General features: G+C 44.3%; 1 protein-coding gene across 6 annotated transcripts in view; it reads right to left on the reverse strand.

Moving 5' to 3' along the window:
• MICU1 (mitochondrial calcium uptake 1) overlaps positions 1-12,508 on the reverse strand; it is a 96,496-nt gene that overhangs the window by 44,250 nt on the left and 39,738 nt on the right. For all 6 annotated transcript variants that reach the window (XM_021400616.1, XM_021400614.1, XM_021400611.1 and 3 more), the window contains one exon: positions 6,747-6,790. In XM_021400616.1, the coding sequence (XP_021256291.1) occupies positions 6,747-6,790 (44 nt within the window). The remainder of the gene's footprint in view (positions 1-6,746; positions 6,791-12,508) is intronic.

Genomic DNA, 12,508 nt, shown 5'->3' on the forward strand with positions numbered 1-12,508 from the left:
CACCAAAACCAAAGCATCATTAGAATAAAGACACAAGTATCACAGATTAGTAGCCAGAAGAAACACCCGCTGGATACCTGGAAACCAGAATGAAAGAACACATAGAGCAACCAGAGCATTTTAACAGGATCTGCCAAATGAGCCCTGTGAAAATGGGCAACAGAGTTAGTAGTACAAGGCAACAGCAGGGACAGCTCCCTTAAAACTGAAGTTTGCCCTGGAGGTTTGGTAGAAGAGGTAGGAAGGGATGGAGTGTGTTCTGCATGTGGAAGTAAAGCAACCCAGGAGTCCACAGGGATGTTTGTGTGCCATGCATTTACCTATGTTAGAAGCAACTAAGCCTTTTCTTTGATAAGATTCATTTTTACCAAAAAGGAACAAAGAACGTGCAGTTCAGTGTCACACAGGTTCCAGTGACCCCCACACAGGAGAAGGCAGTACGGAACACAGAAGTAACTCAAAATAGCCAACCACAGCAGCTGAGGGCCAAGTTTGGCTAGAAAGAGAAAGCCAGTGAGGAAAGAAACCCACAAACATGAGCAGCAGTGTCAGCAAAGAAAGCAAAGAGAGAAAGCACTCAGCTCAGCTCACAGGTTTGCTGATTACCTGCAGTAAGCAGCATCCCTGTTTGCTTTCCCCAAGCCACGGGAAAGAACTCTCCCTGCTGGCTGGTTGGAACACTTCGGGGAATGGTAGAGGAACTTGCATACAGAAGAGTGAGGTTATTACCTACCTGAGGTGCCTCCTGCTTGTAATGTAAACACAACCAGCACTAAGCAGGATCAGAAGCGGAATGAATTTAAAAGCAGGAAATCTGAAATTAGACACTGACATTTCGCAGGGATTACAGAACAAGCTATATGAACGCCTCGAGGAATCTCCAAGCTACAAGCAGCTTTAGCTGTTGCTGGCTTACACCAGCACCTCAAATGCTCTTACCAAATACATCAGCAGGACCTCATACAGCTGAATTCACAGGACTCCTCAACCGTTTCATTACACCTAAGGTAAAGCTCTGAGGATCTTCCTCAGCTAATGAGCTCATTAAATTAAGGGCTCACACACTTCACACTGCATCCTTTTGAGTAGAGGCACTTAACATCAGTACCTCTGATGTTAACAGAGGCACTTGAACATGATCCAGTGCTTGGCCCCTGAACCAAAGCAGGACTTGAAGCTTGTCCTGCTGCAAGCAGGGGTCCACAGCAGCTTACATCATTCTGGTGCAAAAGTCTCATGCCCATATATGAGCAGAGGGAACCCAGAAATTCAAACTAATGCATAAAAGCCCTCTTCCTTCATTTCCAAAATTAGCATCAAGGTCCTTTGATTCACCAGAAAAATCTATACTAAAGACGGTCCACCTTCCTCCAGTCTTTTCCATGGAGACCTTTCCTGAGCTCACTTTTTCAGGCTCCAGAGATGCCCTTTCCATCACCTGGCATGACATCTCCCTCCTGTGTTGCCTCCCAGCAGCTCTATAAGGCTTACTTCCAGGGCAGCTCTTCTTCCATGGACACACACACCAGTGACAGGAGCTCAGCAGATAAACACAGCTGAGGCCAGACCTTGCTCTGGTCCCTTACACAAGCCTGCCACCTGGATGACTGATTTATTTGTGGTACAGAGAGGCTCTTCACAGTGGGAGTGAGTTTCAGATGTTGTAGCGGTCTTTACCTGATTCTTCTGTCCTTATGCTTCAATCTCAATGGAGAATGTAAAAGAAACCAACACAAAAACACCATGTCATTTTGAACAAATTACCAGGATAACACAGAGAACACGAACTTGTAATGCAAGTCAGCAGTTAGAACATCTAGACACGCATCAAAACAATCCCCCTTTCCTTTTGGGAAGCAATAAGGACTGAAATGGATGTCTGCATGCTACAAGCAGCCCTACTTTCTCTGGTAGGGACTGACTTGCTGCTATCCAGAGGGGGAAAATTTCTTTCAGGAAGAGGTACGGAAACCATCAGAAGTATTCACCCTTGCCTTCATTTTGTTATCGCTCTGCATTTCTCTCAAGCATCCCAAAACATCTAGAGATGTGAACATAAATGCTGGCAGGAAGCACTTAATTTCTAAGTTTAATTAGAGGGCAGTGAAAGCCTCTCTAATTGCTTGCTGCAGCAATCATAGCATGAGGGTAAGCTGCTGCTGGGAGGTTGCAGCCTTTTGTTCGTATTAAGCAGCAGCAAGACATTTCTCCCACAGAAGAGCAGAAAGGGCAAGTCAAGTTTATTCAGCACCAAACTAATAAGCGAGCTAGGTTTTTTCTATGCTGTGCGCTCACCACACCAGTTTCCTGCCTTCACTCTTATGTTTATACCAGGCTGCACTGCTGAAAACTCCCTGCTCGGGGTCACCAGGATGGGGACCATGCTGAGCAGTGGGTCCTCTGTCTGCACAGGTGGCAGGGCGTGATTTGGAGCAGGGTGGATATGCAGACTGCTTCAGAGGAATACCACTAACAGGATCGCTTCTCTAGGACATTAAGCTTGTCAATCATTAATGCATAAGCTAAAGGAACAGCAATTAAACAATGCACGGAAAAGGAAATTTTTAAATTACATCTGTAACATGCACACAACATCAGTGAAGCCTGTGCAACTTACAGGTGCTATGAGACAGAATTCTGTTTAGTAATGTGAGAGCTTATTTATCACTATCAACTTGCTAAGCAAGAATGCAAGCAATGAGTGATGAAAGTACAAGACATTAATTTGAAAGTCTGATGCAGGAAGGAAGTCTTCATGCCACTCTCCAAAGTGCTCCTTCTGAAGCTCTGATGAGCAGAATGCAGCTGGGGAACAGTGCTCTGAAGTTCAGCAGGACTGCACTCCTAACAAGAGGGACACCTTCAAAGAAAGTGAAACAAGGAGGGACAAGATATTTTTCCTTCAGCACCAATGAGCAGAGTGCTTTGCTGATGGGCACCCCTCTACTCTGCTCTCGTGAGCCCTCACCTGGAGTACTATGTCCAGTTCTGGGGCACCCAACACAAGAAGGACACAGAACTGCTGGAGTGGGTCCAGAGGAGGGCCACAAAAGTGATCAGAAGGCTGGAGCACCTCCCCTATGAGGAGAAGAGAAGGCTTTGGATGGACCTTATAGCAGCCTCCAGCTGGGAGGGACTTTTTATAAGAGCAGGTAGTGACAGGACAAGGGGAAATGGCTGTCAACCAGAAGAGGGTAGATTTAGACTACATATTAGGAAGAAATTCATCACTGTGAGGGTGGTGAGACATCTGGAGGTTACCCAGATGGGTTGTGGGGGCCGCCTCCCTGGAAGCATTCAAGGCAAGGCTGAATGGAGCTGTGAGCAACCTGGTCTAGTAGGTGTCCCTGCCTATAGCAGGGGGGTTGGAACCAGATGATCTTAAAGGTTCCTTCCAAACCAAACCATTCTATGATATGACAAAATGCAAGAGGAGGAATTGTATTTAGAGCTACAAGCTGGAATCTGTCTGGTCTCACATCAGCCTTGTCACTAGAACTCCACCATCAGCCTACATGCCTGCTGGGGGAAGGTGCTTAAATGGCACTCAGGCTCAATATGATGAACACTTGGAACACTCTGTCCCCCACTGAATGAAGAGGAATCAAGGCCTCTTTCCCTCCGTTTCCAGAGGTCAGCTGGGAGAGAAAGAAGCACAGACAGAAACAGCCAGGGACAGAGCTGCCTCCCTGCACGTTCAGGATGGCAAAGAAAAGGATGGGGTCGTGTTGGGAAACAGATCTGACCAAAGATTTGCACTGTATGAGCATCTCTGGGGTTTTTGTCTCAAAATGAGTGAGGGAAAAGCATTTAGGATCAAATGACAGGAGCATTGTTCCATTAATAAGGCAGTACATTCACTTCCCTCTCCAGCCCCTCTCTAAATCATCACTAAGGAAGAGCAGGAAGAGGTAAAAAAGAGGCATTGTATTCTCACTATGGCATTCAATCACATGCACAGCAAGATGCTTCAGAAACCCAATACAACGACAATAGAGGCACATCGCTCCAAAAGTCCTTTGGCACTATCAGTTCCAATCACTGCACATCATTCAGCTGCTCTGATTACAATTTTAAGTAAATAAAATGTGTTCTCTGAGAAGAACAGCTCATATCTGCATATTAATGGCATGGCATTTCAATCTCAACCATTTGAGCTCGAAATTCACACCAACACTTTAAACTTGGTCCTCTAATATACAATGAAAATGCAACCGGCTGCACAGCTGTTTCTATTCTTTTTTACTGAATATCTTTCCAAATGAGTACTTACATGCAACCCTGGGTAGAAACCTTTGCTTGGAACCAGAATTATTTCTCTTTTCTGCTCTTCAGCCAGTATCCAGCTTGCATATTCCCTGCACTTTTTAGGAGCATAGTTTGCTCTTGTCTGAATACTTACATACTCCTCTTCCAAAAATGAAGAGGAAATTACCAGTGCAGAAGTTTGTTGCTTGGAGTGCATACCTGTACCAAAAGCCCCATTACACCCATGTGACATCTGTAGGGATGCTTAAGGGAACAATGGGCTCTCAGCTTGTTGTACAAGCTCGTTCTCTCTGCCCATGCATGAAATGAAAGGGTAAGAACTGCATCTTCACACAGGCAGAGCCACAGCTGAGCAAGGCCACCCCCATGCAGAGGAGGCTCTGATTCTCGAGAGGAAGCAGGAGTTGGACACAGGCAAGAAGGAAGAGGCGCAGAAGGAGTTGATCCCTTGGGTGCTGCTCTGCAACTTGAACCTGAATGAGGGTTGGTCCTGCAGCACCTTGAGTGCTGCCTGGCAGGGTAAGGTCTGTTTTAAACTGAAGCCCACAGCAATCAACAAAATGAGAAATAAGATGCTATCAAGACAGATCAATCTGCTGTCAGCTTTTCTTTACTGAGGGAGAGCCAAGGCCAACTTATTTCATGATCTCTTCAAACGATTGCCTCACCTGGACGTTACCACCACCCTAACAACCAAGGCCAGCTTTAGTAGGCCCCAAGGCACCTTTAAGCAGACAGCTAAACAAACAAGAGCCTCTCTTTCTTCATTTTCAAAATAGCAAACCGCTTCTAGAGTGTTATTAGGCCGTGAGTAAAACAGGTCCCAGGACAAGGTAACAATGAAGACCATTACAACACCCTAAACCTGCTGCCTCACTTTCAGACCACCCAAATCAGAGCATACAGACATCCAAGTGCAGCACTGCCATCCGTAAGCTGGATAAAACTGTTTCTCTGCTCTAGGGCCCAGAGGAGGAAATGGTTGTTGGTAAATCACATGCAAACACGTTCTGATTTAAGTCCTCAGTGCTGAGACTCAAAAGAACAAGAAGCTGAGTTCAGCAAACTGTTTCCCTTTGCATCTTGTACCTAACATGATAGGAAATGGTTGTACAGTGCTCCGGAACAGAACCACCAGCATAAATCGTGTGGGTTTCAGCATTCCTTCCCTGCAACGCTTGTTTATGCAAAGCCTAAGGGATGAATGTGAGAGCTTGACAAGATAAAGCGATGAAAGCAAGCTGATGTAAAACAGACTGCTACAAACCGGGGGAAGAAACATCTGACATTTTGCAGAGAATACGTACTTATTTTTAAATCACGAAAAGCAGACATCATGGTTGTGGGGAGCGGAAGAAAACAAGTGTTCACAACACACTTCACTTTTATGCATCAGAACAGCTGCCAAAACAATACCCTGCAATTGTCTGTTTTCAAGTCAGCTCCTGCTTTGCTGCCTGGGAAAGCACACATTGTACAGCACAGATGACAGGGACCCCAGGTATCTGATCACCTTATTTCTTTACTTTTCCCTACTAAACACCAAGCATGGGAGGGAACCGCATGCACTCAGCCCACACTGTGTTTATGTGAGTCTTTAAATGCAAGTTTCTCTGTCAAGGCTTCCTAGAAACGCCTGACATGTCAGGTATATCACTTCAGCAAGGAGGGGATCAGAGATGCTTACTTCTCTTTGGAAAAGCAGAAGCTTTATTTTCAGATGATGCAGATGGAATGAAAACATTGCTAGAAGCCAAGGTAACAGTATGTGCTCACAGTGAAAAATGGAAAATTAACTAACCTGCAGTTATCTGCGTTAGGTCAGCATGGGCTGGTAGTCCTAGGGCCAGAGCTACCTCCACGCAGTGGGGATTATGGTGGGGTTAACTGGGTCTTCAGTTTGCATAATAACAAGCAGGATGCCACATGCTCCATTACACAGGCAGACAAAACTACAGAGTATGCTCAGCAATTTACCGACGTGTTTCATGACACCACAAACATCCAGAGCATTTGTGTGCCACTGTGGAAAGGACCTAGGGTTCAAAAGGGGAATGAAGCAGAGGTATTTGATGTGGGGGAGACAGTGGAATATGTGCTTGGGATGCAGAAACAATCTAGTGTCTCCAGGAACCTGGAGACAAGCTGGAAGGGAAAGGTCAGGTGAGTTTTTCCTGAGAAGGCACAGTTCATAGGGCTCAGTCATAATGAAGCAGCAAGGAAATGTGATTACAACATAGAATTTTCTGGCATACCAGTTCTTAAGAGGCAGCAATATTTTGACTGTAAACATGACATTAAGCTCCCTTTAAAAAAAAAAATCTCTTATTCACTGTCACTATATCAAACACACTACAACGCTATAAAACCTCAGAAGACAATAATTTAATTCACTCCTAAGTGCAGTTAATAAGTACAGGACTCTAAGTTAAAAAACCCTATTGAATCATTAGACTGTTAAGTGTGTATGTGCTTACCTTCCCATCATAGCGTTTCACTATAAACTGATCCAGCCCCAGATCTGAAAGAGAAAAGAAGAGTATTTACAAAAAATGCCCTTCGAGCATAAAGTAAGCATTTCTCGGGCTTTCTGGTACTGTAGGGATTGGGAAGTAAAGCACAGTCTAAAGTATAAAGCAGAAAAAATATATTTTACTTCTTCGTGTTTGCAACACTGTATTTTGATCACGAAGGATAAACTCAAGGCATTAGAGAAGGAAATGTCTATCCAGCAGGGACAGTAGCTCCCAGCACTTCCCACAGGATCCAAAATGCCCACCCCAAACATGAGGACTCCTGGTGTGCCAACAGGCAGAGATTCTGCCCGCAACGCTCCACGTAAATACACATTCATAAGGCTTGTTCTTAGTAACAGCTTTTGAACGGTTCACAGATAGCAAAACAAAGAATTGTTCCCATAAATGAGAAATCCTCATACAAATACAAACCTCATTTTTGTTGTAGTATAGAACTGTTCAGAAGTCATCAGATTTTAAAGGCAAAGAGTTGTAATTGCATTTGAGTGCTTTAGCTAGAAGGGCGATTTGGAGAAAGGCAGAAAGGGAGGTTATGTATACTAGGAAATTCTAGCTCATGCCATCACAAAGTACTTGTCTATCCCTAACTGGGAAAAACAGCATTTGCAGAACAGGGGAGCAGAGCCCTCCATCTTAACTGCTGTGCATCCTGTACATAAGAGCAAAATTACAAAAAAAAGTCAGGGAGATTAATTTGAGCTTTGTAATACAAATCAGAGAGAGACATCCTGAGGAGATTAAGCAGAACTTGAACCAAATGCTTTCAGTAGTTCAGGAGCACAAGGGCCAATTTTCATTTCTCTGAAGAATAAAACCCCTCCAAATAGCTACATCCCATGCATTTTCTGCCACTGTTTATGATAATTATCACATGCTCATTTCAATTTAAATTAGAGAAAGATGGAAAAACAAAATAAAACCTCTTGCAGCTCATTCGGAGGAGCAGCGCGCAGCCTGCCTGTGAAGGAAGGTCATAAGACACCTCCCATCCCCTGAAGAAGTTCATAACGGTTACAGTGCTGAAAATGGAGTTATTCATCACTCCAGGGTGACCTCCTCAACCTTTATGAACCAAAACAGCTACAACTGCTCTGTCATCAATGTAAAAGGCAGAGGCGGCTGCCAGAGGGCTTTCTGGGTCTGTGAATACTCAGGGCACCTTCTCACCATTTTGCATGCCTGACAGAGGGAAAATTGCAAATTTGAGCACTTTCAGAATGCAACCTTCTCTCCTTCTGATGAACTTCATTTCTCCTCAAAGTTATATGTGCGAAGGCAGTAGGATGAGTACAGCCGCACCGAGAAGCAGGTTTTGTTTAATGCATGTGCTTATTTTGCCAGAGAGCAAAGTAGCTGGAGCACTACCCTCCTGCCCACCCAGATGCAGAGCGGGGCTGCTATATGCCATGAGTTGTACTCATGTCATTTTTCCTGCACACCCCATCTTCCCAGGCCTGGAAGGCGTGCCAGAGACACATCCCTGACATGTACTCACAGAAAGCTAAAAGAGGACACAGGGTAAAAATAGCAATTGGAAGTATGCCTTAATGGCAAACTGCTCTCACTCGGCACTGCTAGGAAAGCAAACGGGTTTCAAAGGAGACCCAAAACACAGGGGTGTTCAAACATCAAAAGAAAGATGAACAGTTGCTTTGATACATACACACAAATATTTAGAGGAGTTTGTACTTACATACAGGAAGTTATTAAAAAGAGCAAAATACCACCTCTAAAAAGACAACCCCAGTATGTATGCTAAAAGAAGAGGCAAATAATATAAACACAGTGCTCTCCATAGATGTAACACAAGGTGGGGAAAAGGAGAGGCAAAGAGGCTGTGACTGCAGGCAAGTACAGAGCACCTCAGAAGTGACCGCAATAGACAGCTGTGGGGGTGAGGGAGTCAGCAATGAACCACAATGATGAAGTTCTAACTGCAGCGGATTGGCTTCAGGACCAGTTCAGCCAGCACAGACATTTGCTTCCATGCATTTCCTCGCTTGCTACTGCAGGACATGGGAAACCAGAACACCCAGTTAGCCTAAGATTAACCCTGCAAGAGACACACCTACAGCTTTCTCCAACTCCATCCCAACATCCAAGCTGCCAGGTCTGTCCTCAAGCTGCAGAGCTCTGAGCATGTCTGTATTCATTGAAGAAACTGCTTCCAACATCACAGCTGCTACAGAACGGTCATCACTGTTACCTGTATCGTGTCAGGATGATTCACTTCTGAAGAGAGGCCAATAACTTTGTTTTATGCATCTCTCAATGAGGAGAGATTTAAACAAAAATACAGTGCACCAATGTGTCACTTTTGCTGCCCTTATCCATGTTGCTATGCCAGCATGGACTGGAAGAAAGCATTACACATGGCAAGCACAAGCACACTGGCTCACAGCAGCACTTCATGCTCACCCTGCCTCCCAGCCATGCATAACATCCCTTCTTTGCTGCATTACCTTTGCCATCTATTAAGTTCATCTGTAACATTCCCCTTTGCAAGAGGTCCTGACTAAGCTAATTCAAACACCATGAAAGATAAGCCCAAAAGGCACGCGTATTCTCAAGGCATACAGCTTTATTTCATACATTTTCCCTCCTCCAATAGTTTTGTGAGTTTTTTTTGATGGGCTTAGCTGCTTATTTTTTACACAAGTCCTTAATCTTTCAGGCCAACAGAAGGAAACCAAAAGGTGGACTTCTGCCTGATGCCTGTATTCTTTCTTTACATTACATACAAAAAACCAGAAGCCCCTTCCTATGAAAACATTAACACAAATGGAATTCAGCATACACATATGCTGTAAAGTTGAAGTGAGAGCCAGTAAAATGGAAAGGCTGCATGGAGGAAGACCAGTGGGAACAAGGAAAGGCAAAGGCGTTAGTTGTTACATTTCTGTGATCCACTGCCATCATTCTGTACAAAGCAGGGGCTGGAGTGCTGTTCTCCCAGAAACAGATTAAAGGATTTCCCCCTGGAAATGACCAGGAAAACCAGAAATTGCTTCAGGAGGGTTCCAGCAAGCCACGCTGCTTCATTAAACCTCCCATTTGCTGAAAGGCAGCACAAGCGGCACCACGGATACTCCAAGGCAGCTCAGCTCCAGTGCTCATTTCTGCTCTAAAGCACCCCAAGCATTAGCCACAGAAAACACCAGGAGCACCCAATGCACAACAATTTCTTTGTGCAAAGAGCCTTCAGCAAGTCATTCAGCCAAAGTAACTGGCTTGAACTCCACAGAAGAAAAATGAAAAAGCCATCTCCTTCACATATTCTGAAAAACACAGTGCTGCTTGAACACAAGCCCAGCATGAACTCATTTCGCAGGCTTTCTGGGATTCCTCCTGCAAAGTCATCCCATGCCAAAGAACAGCCCACAGCTTGCATTGGCTTGATCTCACTGCAGTTCTTTCAAGTTCCTGAGGGAAACCCAGAGCTACGATCCACCCCTAACCACATCTTTTACTTATGTGAAGCATTGTGCAGCAGCTTGCCCTTTGCTACATACCTGGGTTACCAAGGATCCTTTTGCCTACCCAGCCACAGGCTCTGCACCAGCCATTCACCGCCAGCAGCATGAATGATCTGCAATGATTTCCAAACCTGCCTGCCATGCCAGTCTATTTGTGGTCCTCAAGTACCACTGCATGTTACTCCTACAGACTCTGATAGCACCTCAAATATAAGCAGGAACCAAAAGGAGGGGTGCTGCCATGGGGGAAGCTAATGAAGTAGCATCACCCTATTGCTTCAAATTAGATTGACATCGCTCGGCCACCAATCTCAAAAATGTACTGCTGCACTCTTACTTGCATGATGGCAGGTTTCACAGAACTAAAAAGAAAAATGTTTCAAAGTAAATCAGAATGACTTATACTCACTGTCTGCCACACTGGGGAAAAGGCCATTCAATAGGAGAACTCTGTGCTTGCTTCTTTCATTTGCAGGTAGGAGGGATGTTTTATGGAAAAGAAAATATTGATACAAAGAAAAAAGAGAAAAAACCCACAGAACAACCTGCTGCTACTCATGTTCCACTCTAATAAAAAATCTAAAGTCAAATACTTGTTATGTTCATTAATCAATAGAAATATGTATACTCCACAGGTTCACACAAAGCTAACTAATTACCATGCTTGATAAATATCTGAACGGTTACCAAGCTCGTCATGCTACCCTGGAAAGAAAGCCATGGGCAGCAGATTGTAGACCACAGTTTTGAAAGGTATTTAACAAACGAGCATCCAGAAGAATGATTTCCTCTGCGAGGCCAACAGCTTTCCACTGTGATGGAACAACCTTTTCGGCTCCCTCTGGTCCTTAAATCCTTGTCAGATTTTCCACACTGTTTGGGTAACAGTTACTCAACTGCTTTTCCTTTCCCACTGATCATTACGACACAAACTCTTTCTTGCAAGTAGACGAGCAAAAGGGCCAATTAAGAAGACTGAAGCATGCAACTTGCTACATTAGGGAAGGAGAAAATACTGGATTGAGTTTTCACACCCGAAGCTGTAACCCAGCTTTGGTTTTCAAATTTTTCCCTGAATTTAAAATGTGACCTGCAAGCAAATAATGAGCTGCCTGAGATTTGTCAGAGGATGCCATCCTCTGACATGTGATATGCTGAAGTTAAAAACTGTTTTATTCAAGGAACTGTTCTGTTTACATCCATCTCCCCCTTTTCCGGCCAGCAAGTGAGCATCTCTGATATGTGCACTCATAACACAGCACAAGGGGGAACGGTCTTAAACTAAATCTGGCATCTCTAGTTTACTCTTGGGTCTTAGATATCCTTGTTGCATACCTTTAGGGTTTTGTACAAGCCTAGGGGATCTCTTCCCCTTGTCACAAGACTGAGCAAACACTTGTCACACAGCTCATGACTGCTTACTCTGTAGAACATGAAATCTGTACGTTACAAATCCAACTCAAAATAACAAATAACCACACTCAGTATAGTAGCAATTCAGAACCTATCTTGTGTTCAGCTGCTCGTGTAGCCCAGGTATGACAAATCATTTTAAAACCTGGAATTAATCTATACAGTCTGAACAACACCTTTCCCGTTGCTCCATACAGAGTTTCAGAAAATTTCTTCCAGTGAGGCCACAAGAGCTCTATCCTCCTTCAAGTGTTCACACCAAAGCACTACAGAACATGAGGAGTTTTGCTATGTACCAAACAAATAGTGGTAAAATTCTTAAGTCCAGCACCAAGCATTTCATATTGTGACTCTACATGCTCCAAAAAGTGATACTATGCCTTAAGGTCTGTTGCATTAAGCTGATTTTTTTCCCTCTTTTTACAGATTTGTTACATAAGCCTTCATATTTTTTCACAAATCCCACTCAACAGAAACCTGTACACCAGGGCTGCAGTTCTGCCCTTGAACAATATGGCCTCAGGCAACAACTTGGAAGAGTTCAGGATAGAAGACATCAGATCACTCTGTTCTTCACAGCTCCTCTCCTCCAACACCATCCTGCATGCAAATATTGCAGGGGCACAGCTGCTGCTTTTGGCAGCACGTTGCTGGTTTCTTGCAGACAAAAAGAGAAAAACATTACAGGGGTACATCCAAGACTTCGGGTTTTTGAGCTGCTGCAGAGTGTGGTGGATCTTGAAAAGACACCTATCATGCAGCAGTTTGGGTTAACTAGGGATGTTAATAGGCACGGAAGAACAAAATCGGTTT

The sequence above is a fragment of the Numida meleagris genome, chromosome 5 (genome assembly GCF_002078875.1).
Source record: "Numida meleagris isolate 19003 breed g44 Domestic line chromosome 5, NumMel1.0, whole genome shotgun sequence".
NCBI classification, from domain to species: domain Eukaryota; kingdom Metazoa; phylum Chordata; class Aves; order Galliformes; family Numididae; genus Numida; species Numida meleagris.